The following is a 15,858-nucleotide window of genomic DNA, read 5'->3' as shown; positions in this document are numbered from 1 at the left end:
TTTATATAAATTGATGCCAGTATTTATTTTCAATGCAAATCTGGTTTCTGTTTATGACTGAGGGAATGAACTGGGTAGCAAACTTTCATGATATTTTCCTGTACATGTATTACATGGCTTTCAGAGTGTATTATAAATATGGGCTGTATATGGGTGGAATCGTTATTCTCCATTCATGCACATAACTGACTGGCCCTTTGTTGTACAGGTAAGATTGGTCTAAATGTCAAACCGGGCTGAGGACAAAATTGGATTCTTCAAAATGTATCTTCATGAATTGTAATTTCTAACCAAGCACCGATGGTTTATTTTAATTTCCAATGGAACTCTAGTATTACAGTTTGTAGTAAATAATAATTCAATTTATTTTAAAAAACAATTTTTTATCGTCCTTACATATTGGTTTCCTCTGAGACTGTTGGCCGCACACTAAAGTCGAAGTCAATGTTTCAGGGGTTGATGAATCTGGGGAACACCTGTTTTTTCAACTCGGTGCTGCAGTGCCTGGCACAGACACCAGGACTGGTTGAGCTGTTGCGAGAGATGGACGTGCCCGGAGAACGATTCAGTTTAGAGCTCGATGACGTTACCATTGTGAGTAACAATATAATTTGTTTAACTAGTGGTAAGGCTTTTCTGCCTGATTCAATGTCTTGGTAACTAAATGCAGTTTGAATAACGTTAAACGTATTCACTGCAAAAAAATATGCAGTTGGAACCTAATTTTTCCAACTCATGTGGTAAAATTGATTTTCTTATTTACGTTTGTTACGTTTATTAACGTTGATAAAAAAAACTATGTGAACAAATATTTTGGTAATTTTTTCCATTTTTAAACGGGTAACTTTTGTTCCTGCATCCCTGGTTACTGCAAACTTATTTATTTATTTTCATGCTAGATATAAAGAAATGCATCTAGTTACTTATATAGCAGTTCATTATAATAACTAAACTAACATGTCATAGGATTGACTTGAAATCAATTTGTTTAATACTTCAATGTGATTATCACGTTTATATTAATCACGTTTTTCGGCCAAACCACTGGAGATAGGGCAAAAAGTTACAAGACCTTTTCTGTAGATCGCGCAATTTGCTAATTTGATGGGTCAATCAAATTTGTGCTATGACCAATGGTTCGGCCGCTATCGGGCTCAAAAACATTATTTTTAGCGAAAGAATCTCTGGAATTTCAAATATTCAAGCGTTTTGTCGCTTAACCACAAGAGATAGAGCAAAAAGTCACTGGACCTTTTTTGTAGTTCACTTCATTCCTGACTAACGATTTTCCGTCAGATCTGAGCTAGCTCCAACGGTTCACCCGTTATCGGGCTTACAAAAAAGTCCTGCAAGGGTAAAAAGTGCGTGTTTTTTGTGAATTTTTTTGAGGGGTTTAAAATCAAAAATTCCCAGTTTTCAGAATTTTTCTGTTGGTTATACGGCAAAAGGTACCTGCGTGCAAAATTTCAAGTTTCCAGCACTTCTAGAAGTAGGTTAGAATTTGTATACATATATCAGTCAGTCAGTCATTTTCACATGCGGCTGTATAGTATATTAGATATCTCTTAGAAAAAAATATTTGTTCATCCAATAGATTCCAAAATGTCACAATGGTATACACAATAGTGCTATACAAACTGTGTTCAGATTTTGTAGTTTTTATAGATATATTATTCAAAAGTACCAATAAACTTCTTTTACCTAAATATTTTTTTGTAATTTGTAATTCAAATATATAAGCAAACTTTTGTATATTTTAGAATTATTCTAAAAAATTTCATATTACCTGAGAGGGTGCTATACATTTGAGAAACATTTATTCTTTACTAATATTTTTAAGTTAATCAGTAAAAAAATAAAAATACATTGAAATGATTCAATATTTAATATTTTTTTTAGAAACTACATTTATTTCTAAAGACATTGATGCTTTTAAAATGTTTGTATCTTAAAAAATAGATGAGCCGTGATTAAAACACAAAACCCTTACAAAATCACCAAAAAGTGCCTGCCATTTTGGGAAAAATGATGGCCAGTTCCAGGGTTAAACTTATAAAAATTTAAATGTTTAATTTAATAAGGGGGGAGGGGGGTTTGAAAACTTAAAATGTTGCCAATATTGTAGTAGATTGGAACCTGTTATTTGACTTTGTCTTACAGAGTGGGGTGTTGGAGAAGCATAAGTCATCTGAACTCAGTGAACATCTCGCCCAGATACTTACAGAGGTGTCAGGTGTGGCGGGGGTGGAGACGGGGGATTCTATGAAAGGTCACTTTTCTGTCAATCCTCGCCGACTGCTGGATTCTTTGACGTCCCGCTGTCCTCAGTTTGAGGGAGGTGACCAGCACGATGCTCATGAGCTCTTGAGACATCTGTTGGACTCTGTGCATACGGAAGACTTGAGAGTAAGTATAATCCTGGATTTGATCATCAATAGCGTAGGTATCTGATTGAACTGGATACTTTAAAACTCTGTTATAAATTATATTTTAGTTCTCTAAATGTTTTGAGACCCTGCTAGCCAAAATCCTCTAAGCCCTCTAATTCTCTCCAGGTTGGGTTAATCGTACTGATTTTTGTGCTTTAACCCTTTCCACTCGGATTTTTTTCACCAGTCTGCCCCCTTAGCTCGTATTTATTTTAGCACATTTTCAGTAAAAACCCATTTTTAGCAAACTGGAAGTCAATAAAGTATATGCATTATTATATTGTACAATAATTTTATTTTATTTCTAATTTATAGTATAGAGATATAAAATTTGATACTTACACTAACAATTTTTATATTTTAGCATGGTACGGTATCGTTCAATACAGTCTGCAGGATGAAGACCAGGATTTTTTTGAACAGGTTTTACAATAGTAAAGTGTTTCCTTTCTTCCTCCTGGCACCTTTCTATTGCTACAAACAGCACAGTCTTTAGATTTTTATTTTTGGATGAGCTGGGGTTTGTTTAGCCTTTCTTCTTTTTCTACTGATGAAGGACGACCCCGCTTCAAACTCATAGGGTTACGGACATGGCCTACAAGTTCAGTATGAGGATTTCTCTGAAATTCCTTTGTTGAATTGTTTTTTCTCCATGGTTTTGTTTATTCATGTTGAACAAGAGAAAGCTATTTACTATTGTCACTTCCTACAGCCAGAAAAAAGATTTCTTCACCATTTCAGAGATTTACGGGAAAATTTGTAGGAAGCAATATAGTGGTCTGCTTGGTTCACGCCACCCATATATTTGTTATACTGACAGATAACTGTTGGCTTTTGTATGTTTATTTAATTTTCTTGGCCTCTTCATTCTAATTCAGCAATAACTTCTGAATCAGAAAGAAAAGATGTACTTGGTAACGACATATCGAGTCACTAATGCGAACGCGTCTGAAAAATGGTTTGGAAACGTGACTACAATGACAAAGCAAAATAAATCAGCAGCCGACCAATCGTAGTTCAGCTGTCATTTATTAGTTCCTGAGAATGCCGTGCGATCGCAGCAGCAATCGGAAACATCGTAGGCCGGCTAAAAATGAAGTAAAGATGACGTCATTGCAATGTCGGATGGCGTCCGACATACGAGTGGAAAGGTAAAATAGCAATGTCGGACAGCGTCCGACACATGAGTGGAAAGGGTTAAGGAGTATGGACGTAATATGACGTCTTCTTTTGATAGGCTAAAATGAGTAATGGATGAAATCCAAAAAATTACCAAAAGGAGTAAAAAATTAAAATCTTTAAAATCTCTTAAAAAATGTTTATTTACATTTGAAAGCTTAATAAAAAAAGGACTATGTGTTCTACAAGTCAATATTTCAGTACTTTTTCAAAATCAAATGTCTTATTTCCTCACTACGGCAGAATCAATCAATATTGTCTGTTACAAACACATATCTCAAATAGCACTTTATTTTTTTGAAAGTGTTATTTGGAATTTATATAAATTAATTCTGAATTCATTTGAGTAAGTTCTATGTTCTAGCTAATTGATGTGGAAGCATATTGTTTTTAAATTTATTTTAAGACATAAAAAAACAAGCTATAAAAATATTTTCACAGGAATAAGTGCTAGTTGAGGTTTTTATATTAAAAGTTATTTAAACCTATTGAAATTTTATGTGTTGATCTTTTAATAGTGCTTTGAATGTTACAATTTTCTGTAACAAAGTTTAATGTGTAAAAATGTTAACAGAGGTATCAGAAAGCGATTTTGAATCACATTGGATACAAAAAGGATCTAGATGAGCTGGAGGAGGACAAGAAGACATTTGGAAAAAAGCTTAACCAGAAGGTGTGCGAGACGATTGCTATTAGGCCTGATCAGATTTTTAAGGGCTCCTTAGTCAGCATCCTTCAGTGTGAGGTGTGCAGGCATGTCTCTAAGCGTGATGAACCCTTCTTGGATCTTAGCCTCCCTGTGGCACAAGATAAGGTACAGTATAGTTTTGATGATCTAGGCTAGTGTGACTTAATTAAATCATTCTTTCCTCATTTTCTTTTATTGACGATTTTTATTTTTATTGGTTATTTTCTATTGACATTGGCAGTTATAACCTAATGAGTACTTAGTATTAAAATCTCCACTTCAATTACTACCAAAAAACTGTCATGTTGTCAATTACTACCATTCATTGGGTCAAGTTTTTCTGTTAGCGAATTTGAGAACAACACTAAACGTTTCACATTAAATACAGAGGTAAAAAGGATGTAATATGTCGGTGTTGTCACCAGATCTAGGACTAATACTCTAAAGAGATTTTGAAGTCTCTTTGTAAGGCTCTAGAGATTTATAATAGATGTTTATAATGTCACCTATGCAACCACAAACACAAATATGTTGACGTATTGGCCACTGTACTCTTTAGATGTCTAGTAGTGCCATCACAATAGGAGAGTTTTAATGTTCTCCACAAGTCTCGAGTATACTATTGATTTTACATGTCCATTAAAGTTTGTATTTTTTTAGTTAGAAACCTCTTGAAGACCATCCTACTAATCCTTTCAGCCCCTTACCACACAAGCACATAATGTTTCTAAGATGCTTACATATACATTAGGTGAACCAAAGCGCCACAAATGTACATGAACCACAAATCCTGTCTCAATGTATATAAGAGTACAAGTTATTAATCGAACATGAAGATCATGCTTAGGAAATTGTTCATGGTTTTCATCATTCAGCCTAGGTGGTGGAATACAGGGTTCCAATATGAATTTTTCATAATACCTGCCAACATTTAGACAAAAATACTCCAGTTGTCTGATGCACACAGTGAAGATTTGTATCTTCTTTGTATCTTAGGATGAAAATTCATAATGCTCTTTACTTTCTCACATAACGTGGTTAAAAAAAGATGAGGGATAGTTTCAGTTTGTATTCTAAAAGCTATAACTTTTACTTTCACTCTTATTTTCCTTATTTTGAATTTATTTTCAATGTAGTTTCAAATATTTTGAATGACCGCTAGTTTGAAATCGGATAAAACAATTTTTCAAGATTTTGCAGTAACTTTCATTTTTATGTGTTTCCGGCTCATATTGCAATCAGTGTAAAGATATTTATATATAAAAAGTATATAGAGCTAAGTGGAAATGTATCATTTTGAATGTTTATTAGAACTTTGGTATAAAGAACAGTCTCTTTTTGTCTCGTTTGTTGGTAAATTCATGAACATTTGGTATAGATCAGGGGTCTCCAACCTTTTTTACTGAAATCACACATTGAAAATCTTGTATGAAAAGGTGGGCCAGCAATATTTTAGGGCAGAAAGTCTTGCATCCCTCCCTACACCTACAAAGTTTTTTCTAATTAATTAAGAGCTCGGTGTTGGCTTTTGAGATTTTCTTGCTTAGTTTTTTAAGTTGCTATATTGCCTTTTATGTGTCTTTGTTGTTGGCTGACTAAAATTCTTTAAGTGATTATAAAACATGGCTGAGCCCTAAAAGATAATTATATTTGTTATAAAATAATATTTGTTTTGTAAAAAGAGTTTTCATGTAGGCTTAATCAAAACACAGGGTGACACAAAACCAATATTTTCAATTTACTACAAAATGTACTTTATTGAATATTAAGGAAAACCTAACAATACATGAGTTTTCAACAAGTGTAAAGCTTAAAAATAACAATAATTTTTTTAGTGAGAAGATTGTATTTGTTTGCCACTTAAAATTTCAGCCCATTTAGGCCCTTCACAGTGGTAGGGAACATCTGGGGTATGTCAATTTCAGCAGGAACATTTTTTAACTGGTGGTGTTTGAGGGAACTTGATCTAATGAAGTTAACTGTTTTTACAACTTCATTCATTACTTCAGCTACATCTAGGTGTTTATCACTCAATGCTTATTAATGGATGATAATGCATGATAAATCATGTTTTGAACACCACCAGCTGTTTTAACAGAATTGCAAATGTTTCCAACTACTCCAGTTTTTGTACCAGACATATTTTTCTCACCATAATTGGTAACCCCCCTCATGCATTTGAAGTCAAGCCCCAGGATTAGAAATAGTTTCACTTATTTTTGCAAAGGTTTTGTCTCCGGTTACACTACTCTTTATAGAGTGAACGTCAAGACAACTCTTCTGTGATTTTAAAATCACTGTTCGCACCATGAACAAATAAAAATACTTGTAGTGAGAGTCAGTGACATCAGTTGATTCATCAAGAGCGATTGAGAATCATTCAAAGTCCTTGCATGTGTATTTCATTTGATCAACAACGTTATTTCCAAGATCTTTCGTACGGCACGCTACAGTGTTCGCTGACAAACAGCATTGAACAGTGAACGTTCATCGGGGCAGATTTCTCTCACCTAGACACAATCCTTCACCAATTGGCCATCGGTAAAAGGTTTACCAGCATTAGCTTTTACAGCAGCCTCATTTTGTTGGGATTGCTTGGTAAAAATTTGTCTCTGATTTGAAAGCGAATTTTTCAAAGAAGCAATTTTGTCCTCTCGTAGTTTGCATGTTAAATTAGAATACTTGCTCCTGTGTTTTGTTCTATAATGTCTACTACAGACATTAAATTCTTTGATAACAGTGACAGTCTTGTTGGAAATAAGAAATAACGATTCATTACTGTTATCGATCATTAATAGTTATGAGCACTGTGTATTAAACGCGTGGCATTTAAAGTCAACTTTCCTTTTTTTTTACAAGAAGCTATTGTTATGAGCAATAAAACAGAAATATAAAAGAGAATAATGCTGGAAAGTTACTGACAAGACTGACGCGACGAAGTTATTTTGGTTCTGCCTCAGGTACAGTCGGGGTAGAGTATAACTGCACCGAGCTTTCAGCCTGTACACTTACAGTCTGTGCTAACCACTTACTATCTATCGCTCAGTGGTTGATCACTACTTGATTATATCTAGTTTTACAGTTATTGAGGAAAGAATTGGCAAGTGAGTGATGAGTACTGGTATGAATGACAATGAGCTAATTGTACAAAATTAATGCTTCAAAGGAAATATAACATAAAATAAATTTTTTTCAACATGGTAGCTTTCCCCGGGCTGGAAAAAAATCTGTTAGCCATAGGTTGGAGATTGCTGGTATAGATAATAGACATGACCTCAGAGAGCAGGCCTTTTGAATCAAATCAAAACCTTTATTGTCTTTAGGCTTATAGCGATCGACATGGTCATCATTTTATGTTACAAATCATAACTTGTCATAGTTAATGTTTATACTACTTAGGTAGGACTAGACTAGTGTACATTGATAATATAAAACATCATTTTTGCTATCCCTAATTCTTAAATTAAAATAACATTGATAAATATCAAATAAAATCTTAAACTAAATAAATAAACTAAAATAAATTGTCAATAAATAAAATAGATAAATCATACATATTTGACAGACTTACAACACATTTATTTCTGAATTTGGCATTTTTTTAAATTCATCGATACTATAGAAGGGATGAGCAGCTAGCCATCTATGTAACTTACGTTTAAAGAAACTGTCTATTGTCTATTGTCAAAAAAACTAAAAGATAAATCCCTGGTTGAGAGTGGTAACTTATTATATAGTCTAATACACATTATAGTATATGACTAGATCTAATTTTTTCCAATCTTGTGAAGGGTACATTAAGACGATTACCGTGCCTTGTAGATTTTTCATGGATTTCATTCCTTATATTATGCGATAAAATATCTTTATGAATATATATCAATAAATAAAATATATATAGATTAAAAACAGTTAAAATATCTAAATTAATAAAAAATGGTTTAAAATTAGCCAGGTAGTGAAACGTGGTAATTATTCAAACAGCCTTCTTCTGTATCAAAAGGATATCTTCAAGGTTGCTGGAATTGCCCCAGAAAATCAAACCATAGCTAATTATTGACTGAAATAGACCATATGTGTTTTGCTCGTGACAGCTTACAATCAATGTACACGCCTAAAAACTTAACACAATCATCAAACTCAATATCATCTGTAGCAGGCCTAAGACTAAACAGAACTGATTTGGTTTTGTCATTATTTAAAAGTAAGTTATTAGCTGAAATTGGTAAAAAATATTCACAAATTTTGTTATGTTTATGAATTAAGTCTAAAGATTTGACGGAGTCGTACATCTATTTCAGCCTCAGCCACCAGGAGCCAAGAGGAAACAGAATTGCAACAGTCCTGTGGAGGAGGAGCAGAATGTGGAGGTGGTCATGTCCAAGCATCAGATGAAAAAAGAGAGGAAAGCTGCACGGCGGGGAGGCAAAGGGAAATGGAGTGGACACAAGAAAGATGAAAGTCAAGGAGAGCCCACCATTGAAGAGGAAGATAAGAAGGGTAAACTAGATTTTCTCACTATGTAACAAACTTGTTATTAAGAATTGTATTCTCCTTTAGTTTTATGTACAGAAAATAAAAAAAAAATACTTTGATTAAATGTTACTGATAAAAGTAGTTTATCAAAAGAAGGTTAAAAACTCCTCTAATTTAAGTAAGGGTATTTGGAATGTAATTAGTTCTCATATCAACTAATTACACCTCTTTTGGGTTTAATTTCGCCTCAATAAAGAAGTGTTTCTTTCTTATCAGTATAAAAATCATTTACAGTAGTATTTAAAACTAAAATTAACAGTTCATTTTTCTTATATAAAGTGAACATTAACAATGTTCTTGATGACTATTTTATTACCGACTGTTTTTGTGGAAGAAATAGTGCTTAATTTGAGCTTCTGAAAGAGTGAATTTTACTGTGAAGGTATGAATAGCAATGTGAATTAGTACTCTTAATTTTTTAATGGTTTAGTCCAGTACGTGGAGACCAGATAGAATAAAATATTAGATTGGATCTTGGAATAAGTCTAATTTTATTGTTTTAAGAATAAAAAAAGTTGAATTTTGAAATAATTTTGTTTTTGTAATGTATAACTTCATGAGGAGAATAAAGATATTGACTTATTTATTATTAATATAAATAGCTTAAAAAAAAAACCATTGCTAAATATGATGAAATACGAGGGTCATTCAATAATTAAAGAGACAAACAGGTCTGGGGAGAAAACTGTTGGTAGGGTAATTTTGGTACTTTTATAGCTGTTGGCATCACTGGGATAAACCCTGATCAACTAATTGATTAACATTGTTGTTTTTATAATCTCAAAATACATTTAATTATGGCAAGTCCACTTGAAAATTCCACTTTAGTTGAACAACGTTCTGTTATTCGTTTTTTTACTTGCTGAAGGTTGAAAACCAGTGAATATATACTATAGAATGACTAAAGTGTACAGTGAAAATTGTTTGCATTGTGCAAATTTTTATAAATGGGTAGAACAGTTCAAAAATGGCTGAGACTCAGTGACTGATGAACACTGTCCTGGACGACAAGTTGAGGAGTTTCCCTCACTGGAAAGTGCTCCCTTCCTCAACAAAATTTTAACATGTGATGAAACTTGGGTTCACTATTATGAGCCAGAATCAAAAAGGTAAAGCATGGAGTGGAAGCACACCAGCTCACCTATCAGGAAAACAATTCAAAACCCAAGAATCAGCAGGAAAGGTCATGTTGACAGTGTTTTGGGATGCTGAAGGTCCAGTTTTTTTGTGATTATCTTGAAGAGCACCGTACAATTAACAGCCAATACTATTCAGATATGCCTTTGAACAAAGTGAAGCCTGCCATGAGATAGAAACGTGGATCTCAGAGGAGCGGTGTGATTCTCCAACAAGACAAGGCACGTCCTCATACTGCTCAACTAACCCGAGAAACCACTAACATAATAGGCTGGGAAGTACTGCCTCATACCCTTAAAGTTATTTCCACTTGTTTGTTCCTCCCCTGAAGGAGGTATTGCGTGGAAGGAGGTTCCAGGATAACGAGGACGTCAAGAAGCTTATGGGAAGTTGGCCCAAACACCAAAATAAAGAGTTCTTTGCAGCTAGTATAAAAAAAGCTTGTGGTCTGTTGGAACAAGTGCATAAATGTTCAAGGGGATTATGTTGAAAAAAAGTAAAATTGTTGTTTTGTAAAAATAAATTGTTTCCTCTCTAGACCTGAATATCTCTTTAATTATTGAAAGACCCTCCTACCACAAATTTATCAAAACACTATATAGTAACTGATTGAGCTGATAACACATCTTGTAATCCGGTTGTAAATGCTTCATAAAAATATGGAACTTTTCCAATTGTTTTAAATTATTTTGTAAATAGTATTGTGCAACTGCTTAGCATAAGTTTTACATAAGTTTACATCAAAACTGTTAATGTATAACTTATGCTAAATTTTGTACTTCCAAAAATATATGTAGTTATCCTAACTTTTACTTTAAAACTTATTTGTTACTTGGCTTTGTATGAAATAGCGCACCCATGTTACAGTTTTACTGTTTTGTTTTTTATATATAGCAGGGTGATGCCTAACCGGGAATCTTCCTTAGAACCAGGAAAATTTCAAAAACAATCTTTCCATCTACAAGAACTTATAAAATAAAGCTTCTTCAATCAAGAAATGATTAATCTCGAAACATCGTATTTTACGTGACGTAGTTCGTGAAATTTTGAATGAAGATCAGCATATGTTCGTGAGCTCCATCTGACGCTGTTTGATCTAAGGTTACATCCATTAGTGTAGTGGAGTTTATCTTGATTAGTTCTATTTCCTTGCCGGCACAAGCCTCCATGACGATCTCCTTTTGCTATTGGCCTCTGTTCAGCCATATGTGATTGGTCGACGAAGACAGACCTATTGTGACCTGTATTCTGTAGTTCAGTTTTAATAATTAGTGTTTAGTTTTTTATTAAGTGCATGTTTTAGAGTTAGTGAAGTTGACACACATCATGGTGGTTGTGATTCCTGACTTGGGCGTGTCACAACGCTCTGGTATGATTTCTTTATTTTAACATAGTTTGTGTTAGGTTAGTTATTTACCTGAAGAAGCAATTAGATTGCAGATCTCGAAACATAGTGTTACTTGATGTTCTTGTTTTACTGAACGATGGCAAATGTCTGGAAAAATCCGGTTTCCTTTATAAAATTGTGCTGGAATTGAATTTAATATATTTTAACTTATATAATTCCTTGTTTTTGTTGTTTTGTTGATATAGATTCCTTGAATGGAGAGCAGAGTGATGCGGATGTAGAAGACAATGAAGATAATGGGTATGAGGATCAGGACCACAAGACTGAGATAGGGGAGTCTGGGTACTGCTCAGAGAAGCAAATGTCAGCCAGAGGAAGTCCTGTGACCACTCAGAGTCCGGAAGAGGAGGTAAAACCTAGAGACCAAGACTTCCTGGAATACCATACCTGCCAGCCCAACCCTGAAGCCCCAAATTTCCTAGCAAACAGAGCTGAATCTGGGCTAGGCTCCATTCAGGAGCTGACTGTAACAATACCAGAGGAAGTCAATACGGAGTGCACAAGTCAAGATTCGGTCAAAGTCAATGCCAGCAATGGTTCTTCAGATAGTCAACACGGGAACTTCAGAAATGTTGATTCTTTATTGCCTGAAATGCATCCACCCAATGATGACAGTATAGATCGCAGGGCCAGGATCTTTGAATGGGATTGTACTGAGGGTCAAAGTCAAGACAGCAGCTATGTGAATTTGTCTCTCAGTCAATACGGATCAGAGATTACCATCTCACCCAAGTGTTCACCGAAGGGCAGTCCTGTTTCAGGATCTCACAGCAATGACAATATGTCGGTGTGTACCAGTTTACCTCACAGCAATGACAACATGTCTACATGCAACAGTCTTCCAGAAAATGTCTCGTTACTCTTGAACAGTCCAGTCAAAGGCCAACTTTCCCAGAGGGAAGAGGCCAGTGGATCAGAAGAGAGACCTGAGTCCAGAATGGACTGTCAGAAGAACAGAAGCAGTCCTGTGGATTTGACGGATCCAACAGAATTGAACCCAGGACTCCTTAAGCTCTCATTGGAAGAAGTGACTCGTTGTGCAAGAGAAACTGAAGATACAGACGGAGTCGAAGAAGCAATAAATTTCACCTCAGTTTTGGACAGTAAACCGGCTGAGCCGGTTGTGAATGATGATCCGAATGGATTTGTCTTAGTGGGAGGGGTGACGACGACAACACCAACAACTAGCAAGAGTCCAACACCACTTCCCCCTCCCCTCCCACTATTCACAACTTCGTATTCATTCACCCACTCTGAACCGAATCCTCAGAGAAATTCTAGTTCGTACCTCAGGAATAAGGTAGAAGATGGGGAGTTTTCTCTCAAATCATGTTTGAACCAGTTCACCACTATCGAATTATTGGCTGGTGGCAACAAAGTGGGCTGTGACGCTTGTACAGAGAAAATCAATAAAGGTAATTCATTTCATATTAATAGATCACCTGTGCTGTATTACTTAGAACTCATTGTGCCTGGGTTCTGGTGCTAACAAAAGATGCATTACAGGAAATGTAATTCACAACTAATCATGGCTATTAGTTACTTAGGTTTTGAGATGTTGTGTCAATTGATAATGTGCTTTTATATATAGAGATATTAGGTTAGATTTCAGTAAATAAGTAATAGTGCTACTCAGGCAACAACAGCTAGCTTACATATTACTCTACACTTACCTGCCACTGTTAAGAGAACGATTATAATTCTTGCTACTCAGGCAACAACAGCTAGCTTACATATTACTCTACACATACCTGCCACTGTTAAGAGAACGATTATAATTCTTGCTACTCAGGCAACAACAGCTAGCTTACATATTACTCTATACATACCTGCCACTGTTAAGAGAACGATTATAATTCTTGCTACTCTGGCACCAGCAGCTAGCTTACATATTACTCTACACATACCTGCACTGTTAAGAGAACGATTATAATTCTTGCTACTCAGGCAACAACAGCTAGCTTACATATTACTCTACACATACCTGCCACTGTTAAGAGAACGATTATAATTCTTGCTACTCAGGCAACAACAGCTAGCTTACATATTACTCTACACATACCTGCCACTGTTAAGAGAACGATTATAATTCTTGCTACTCAGGCAACAACAGCTAGCTTACATATTACTCTACACATACCTGCCACTGTTAAGAGAACGATTATAATTCTTGCTACTCAGGCAACAACAGCTAGCTTACATATTACTCTACACATACCTGCACTGTTAAGAGAACGATTATAATTCTTGCTACTCTGGCACCAGCAGCTAGCTTACATATTACTCTACACATACCTGCACTGTTAAGAGAACGATTATAATTCTTGCTACCCAGGCAACAGCAACTTACTTATATATTACAGTGGGTCACAGACATGTCACTGCTAAGAGTATGAGTATAATTCTTGCTACTCAGGCAACAACAGCTAGCTTACATATTACTCTACACATACCTGCACTGTTAAGAGAACGATTATAATTCTTGCTACCCAGGCAACAGCAACTTACTTATATATTACAGTGGGTCACACACATGTCACTGCTAAGAGTATGAGTATAATTCTTGCTACCCAGGCAACAGCAACTTGTTTATATATTACAGTAGGTCACAGACTTGCCACTGTTAAGAGGACAATTATAATTCTTGCTACTCAGGCAACAGCAGCTAGCTTACATATTACTCTACACATGCCTGCACTGTTAAGAGAACGATTATAATTCTTGCTACTCAGGCAACAGCAACTTGCTTATTTATTACAATAGGTCACAGACATGTCACTGTTAAGAGTATGAGTATAATTCTTGCTACCCAGGCAACAGCAACTTGCTTATATATTACAGTAGGTCACAGACTTGCCACTGTTAAGAGAACGATTATAATTCTTGCTACTCAGGCAACAGCAACGTGCTTATATTTGTAATGGATGGACTTGCATTGCCACTGTTAACTAGATATATTAGTTAGTATCTGAGTTTTGCTTATAATATTGGGAAACAGTTTAAAGTTTTGTTTTATATTTATATATATATATATATATATAAACTTGTCTCAAATGTTTCACTTCAGTAACATGGATTTTAGCATCTCATTACTAAAGAACAGTTGAATAACAATATTATTTGTTAACCCTTATAGTGCAAATCATATGGGGAGGTCATGTTACATAACGTCAGGGTGCGGGTTTCCTGTTGGGTGCTGCGGCATAGCCGCTGGGTACGTCACACTACTGCCAGATCATTTTATGGATTTTACGATTTATGACACACACCTTCAAATAAATCGTTCTCATTCCGTTAACTTTTATGATAAAATAATGATCTTGGTCTCATTTTTTTTCTTGTTAGTAGAAAAATATTGACATGTATTGGAATTTGATCTTTAAAACTTGCATATCTTTAAGGTGGCGTTAGGCAGAGTTTAGTGCTAGAACAGGCCTTAACTATACTATTGCTCCTGATTTTCTTGTTCTTTATCAACTTTTTGCCTCTTGACTGATCTTTTTGCTTTCTAGCCTTCTTTGTATAGATACTGTTCTTTCGGTTACTGTCTATGATCCCCAGTTTATCAAGTTTTGTTTAATCCTTAATACCATGATCCGGCTTTCATCCCTAACTTTTGAAGAACTTTTTTTACTGCCACCTAAACATCATTGTAGTTTGAATCTGATCGAAGGCACATGTTTATATAAATTCTTTGTAACAGAATTTAATTTCTGGGCACCAGTCCCATATCAATTGATTCAATGCCTCTTTAGTGTTTTGCGTCTTACCGTGCAAACATTGGCGCAAAAGAATAGGGTTAGCTAAGTCTTGATACACAAGTTTTATTGTTTCAAGGACAGCTGATAGCAGTGTATTTTTGTGTTTGTAAACCTGATTAGTACCACAGGGCAGCCAACCCTTGAAACCAGAATTCAATTACTACTGATATAAGGAAATGATATAACATGTACATTTGCAGATGATTCAGAGATGCATTTTAAACTTACAAGCACTCTGGTGAAAATTTTTAATTTAATGTTTTTAAACATCTTGAAACCCAAAGAAAAGAGAGTTTCCCCCCCTCCCCCACGACTAACTCCCACCTTAAAAGTAGTTTTTTTGTTTTTTTTTTTTTGTTTAAGATTAGAGCTCCATAAATACCTGACAACATTTTTACTCGACAAACCTTTGTATCACACTGTATTATATTTGATAAGGAATGACCTGTGTAAATTTGATTAAGTAATACTAACAATTTACAGATATATGTATTTATTAGTCAACAAACTACATAACTGACTTTTACCAAAACGCAAATGTCGTTAGATAAAACATTTTAGTGTGTATTATTATTTTGTTTGGATATATAATATGCATGTCAATACAATACTACTACTTCTTCTTCTAAGCCTCAAGGGCCCTTTGCGCACCCAGGAAGTACACCATGAGGCTTACCAGCCTATGATTTCAACAGTTCCACAAACCGCTGTAAACAACCT

The 15,858-nt window shown here is 34.9% G+C and overlaps 1 protein-coding gene across 1 annotated transcript in view; it reads left to right on the top strand.

The window, feature by feature from the left end:
• Nucleotides 1–15,858, top strand: part of LOC124363047 (ubiquitin carboxyl-terminal hydrolase 45-like) — a 51,406-nt gene that overhangs the window by 26,919 nt on the left and 8,629 nt on the right. The window contains exons 7-11 of the mRNA XM_046818112.1: nucleotides 454–594; nucleotides 2,161–2,406; nucleotides 4,183–4,422; nucleotides 8,598–8,796; nucleotides 11,563–12,792. Coding sequence (XP_046674068.1) covers nucleotides 454–594; nucleotides 2,161–2,406; nucleotides 4,183–4,422; nucleotides 8,598–8,796; nucleotides 11,563–12,792 — 2,056 coding nt within the window. The remainder of the gene's footprint in view (nucleotides 1–453; nucleotides 595–2,160; nucleotides 2,407–4,182; nucleotides 4,423–8,597; nucleotides 8,797–11,562; nucleotides 12,793–15,858) is intronic.

Source organism: Homalodisca vitripennis, chromosome 5 (genome assembly GCF_021130785.1).
Source record: "Homalodisca vitripennis isolate AUS2020 chromosome 5, UT_GWSS_2.1, whole genome shotgun sequence".
Lineage (NCBI taxonomy): Eukaryota > Metazoa > Arthropoda > Insecta > Hemiptera > Cicadellidae > Homalodisca > Homalodisca vitripennis.
This window is presented reverse-complemented; position numbering and strand designations above follow the sequence as displayed.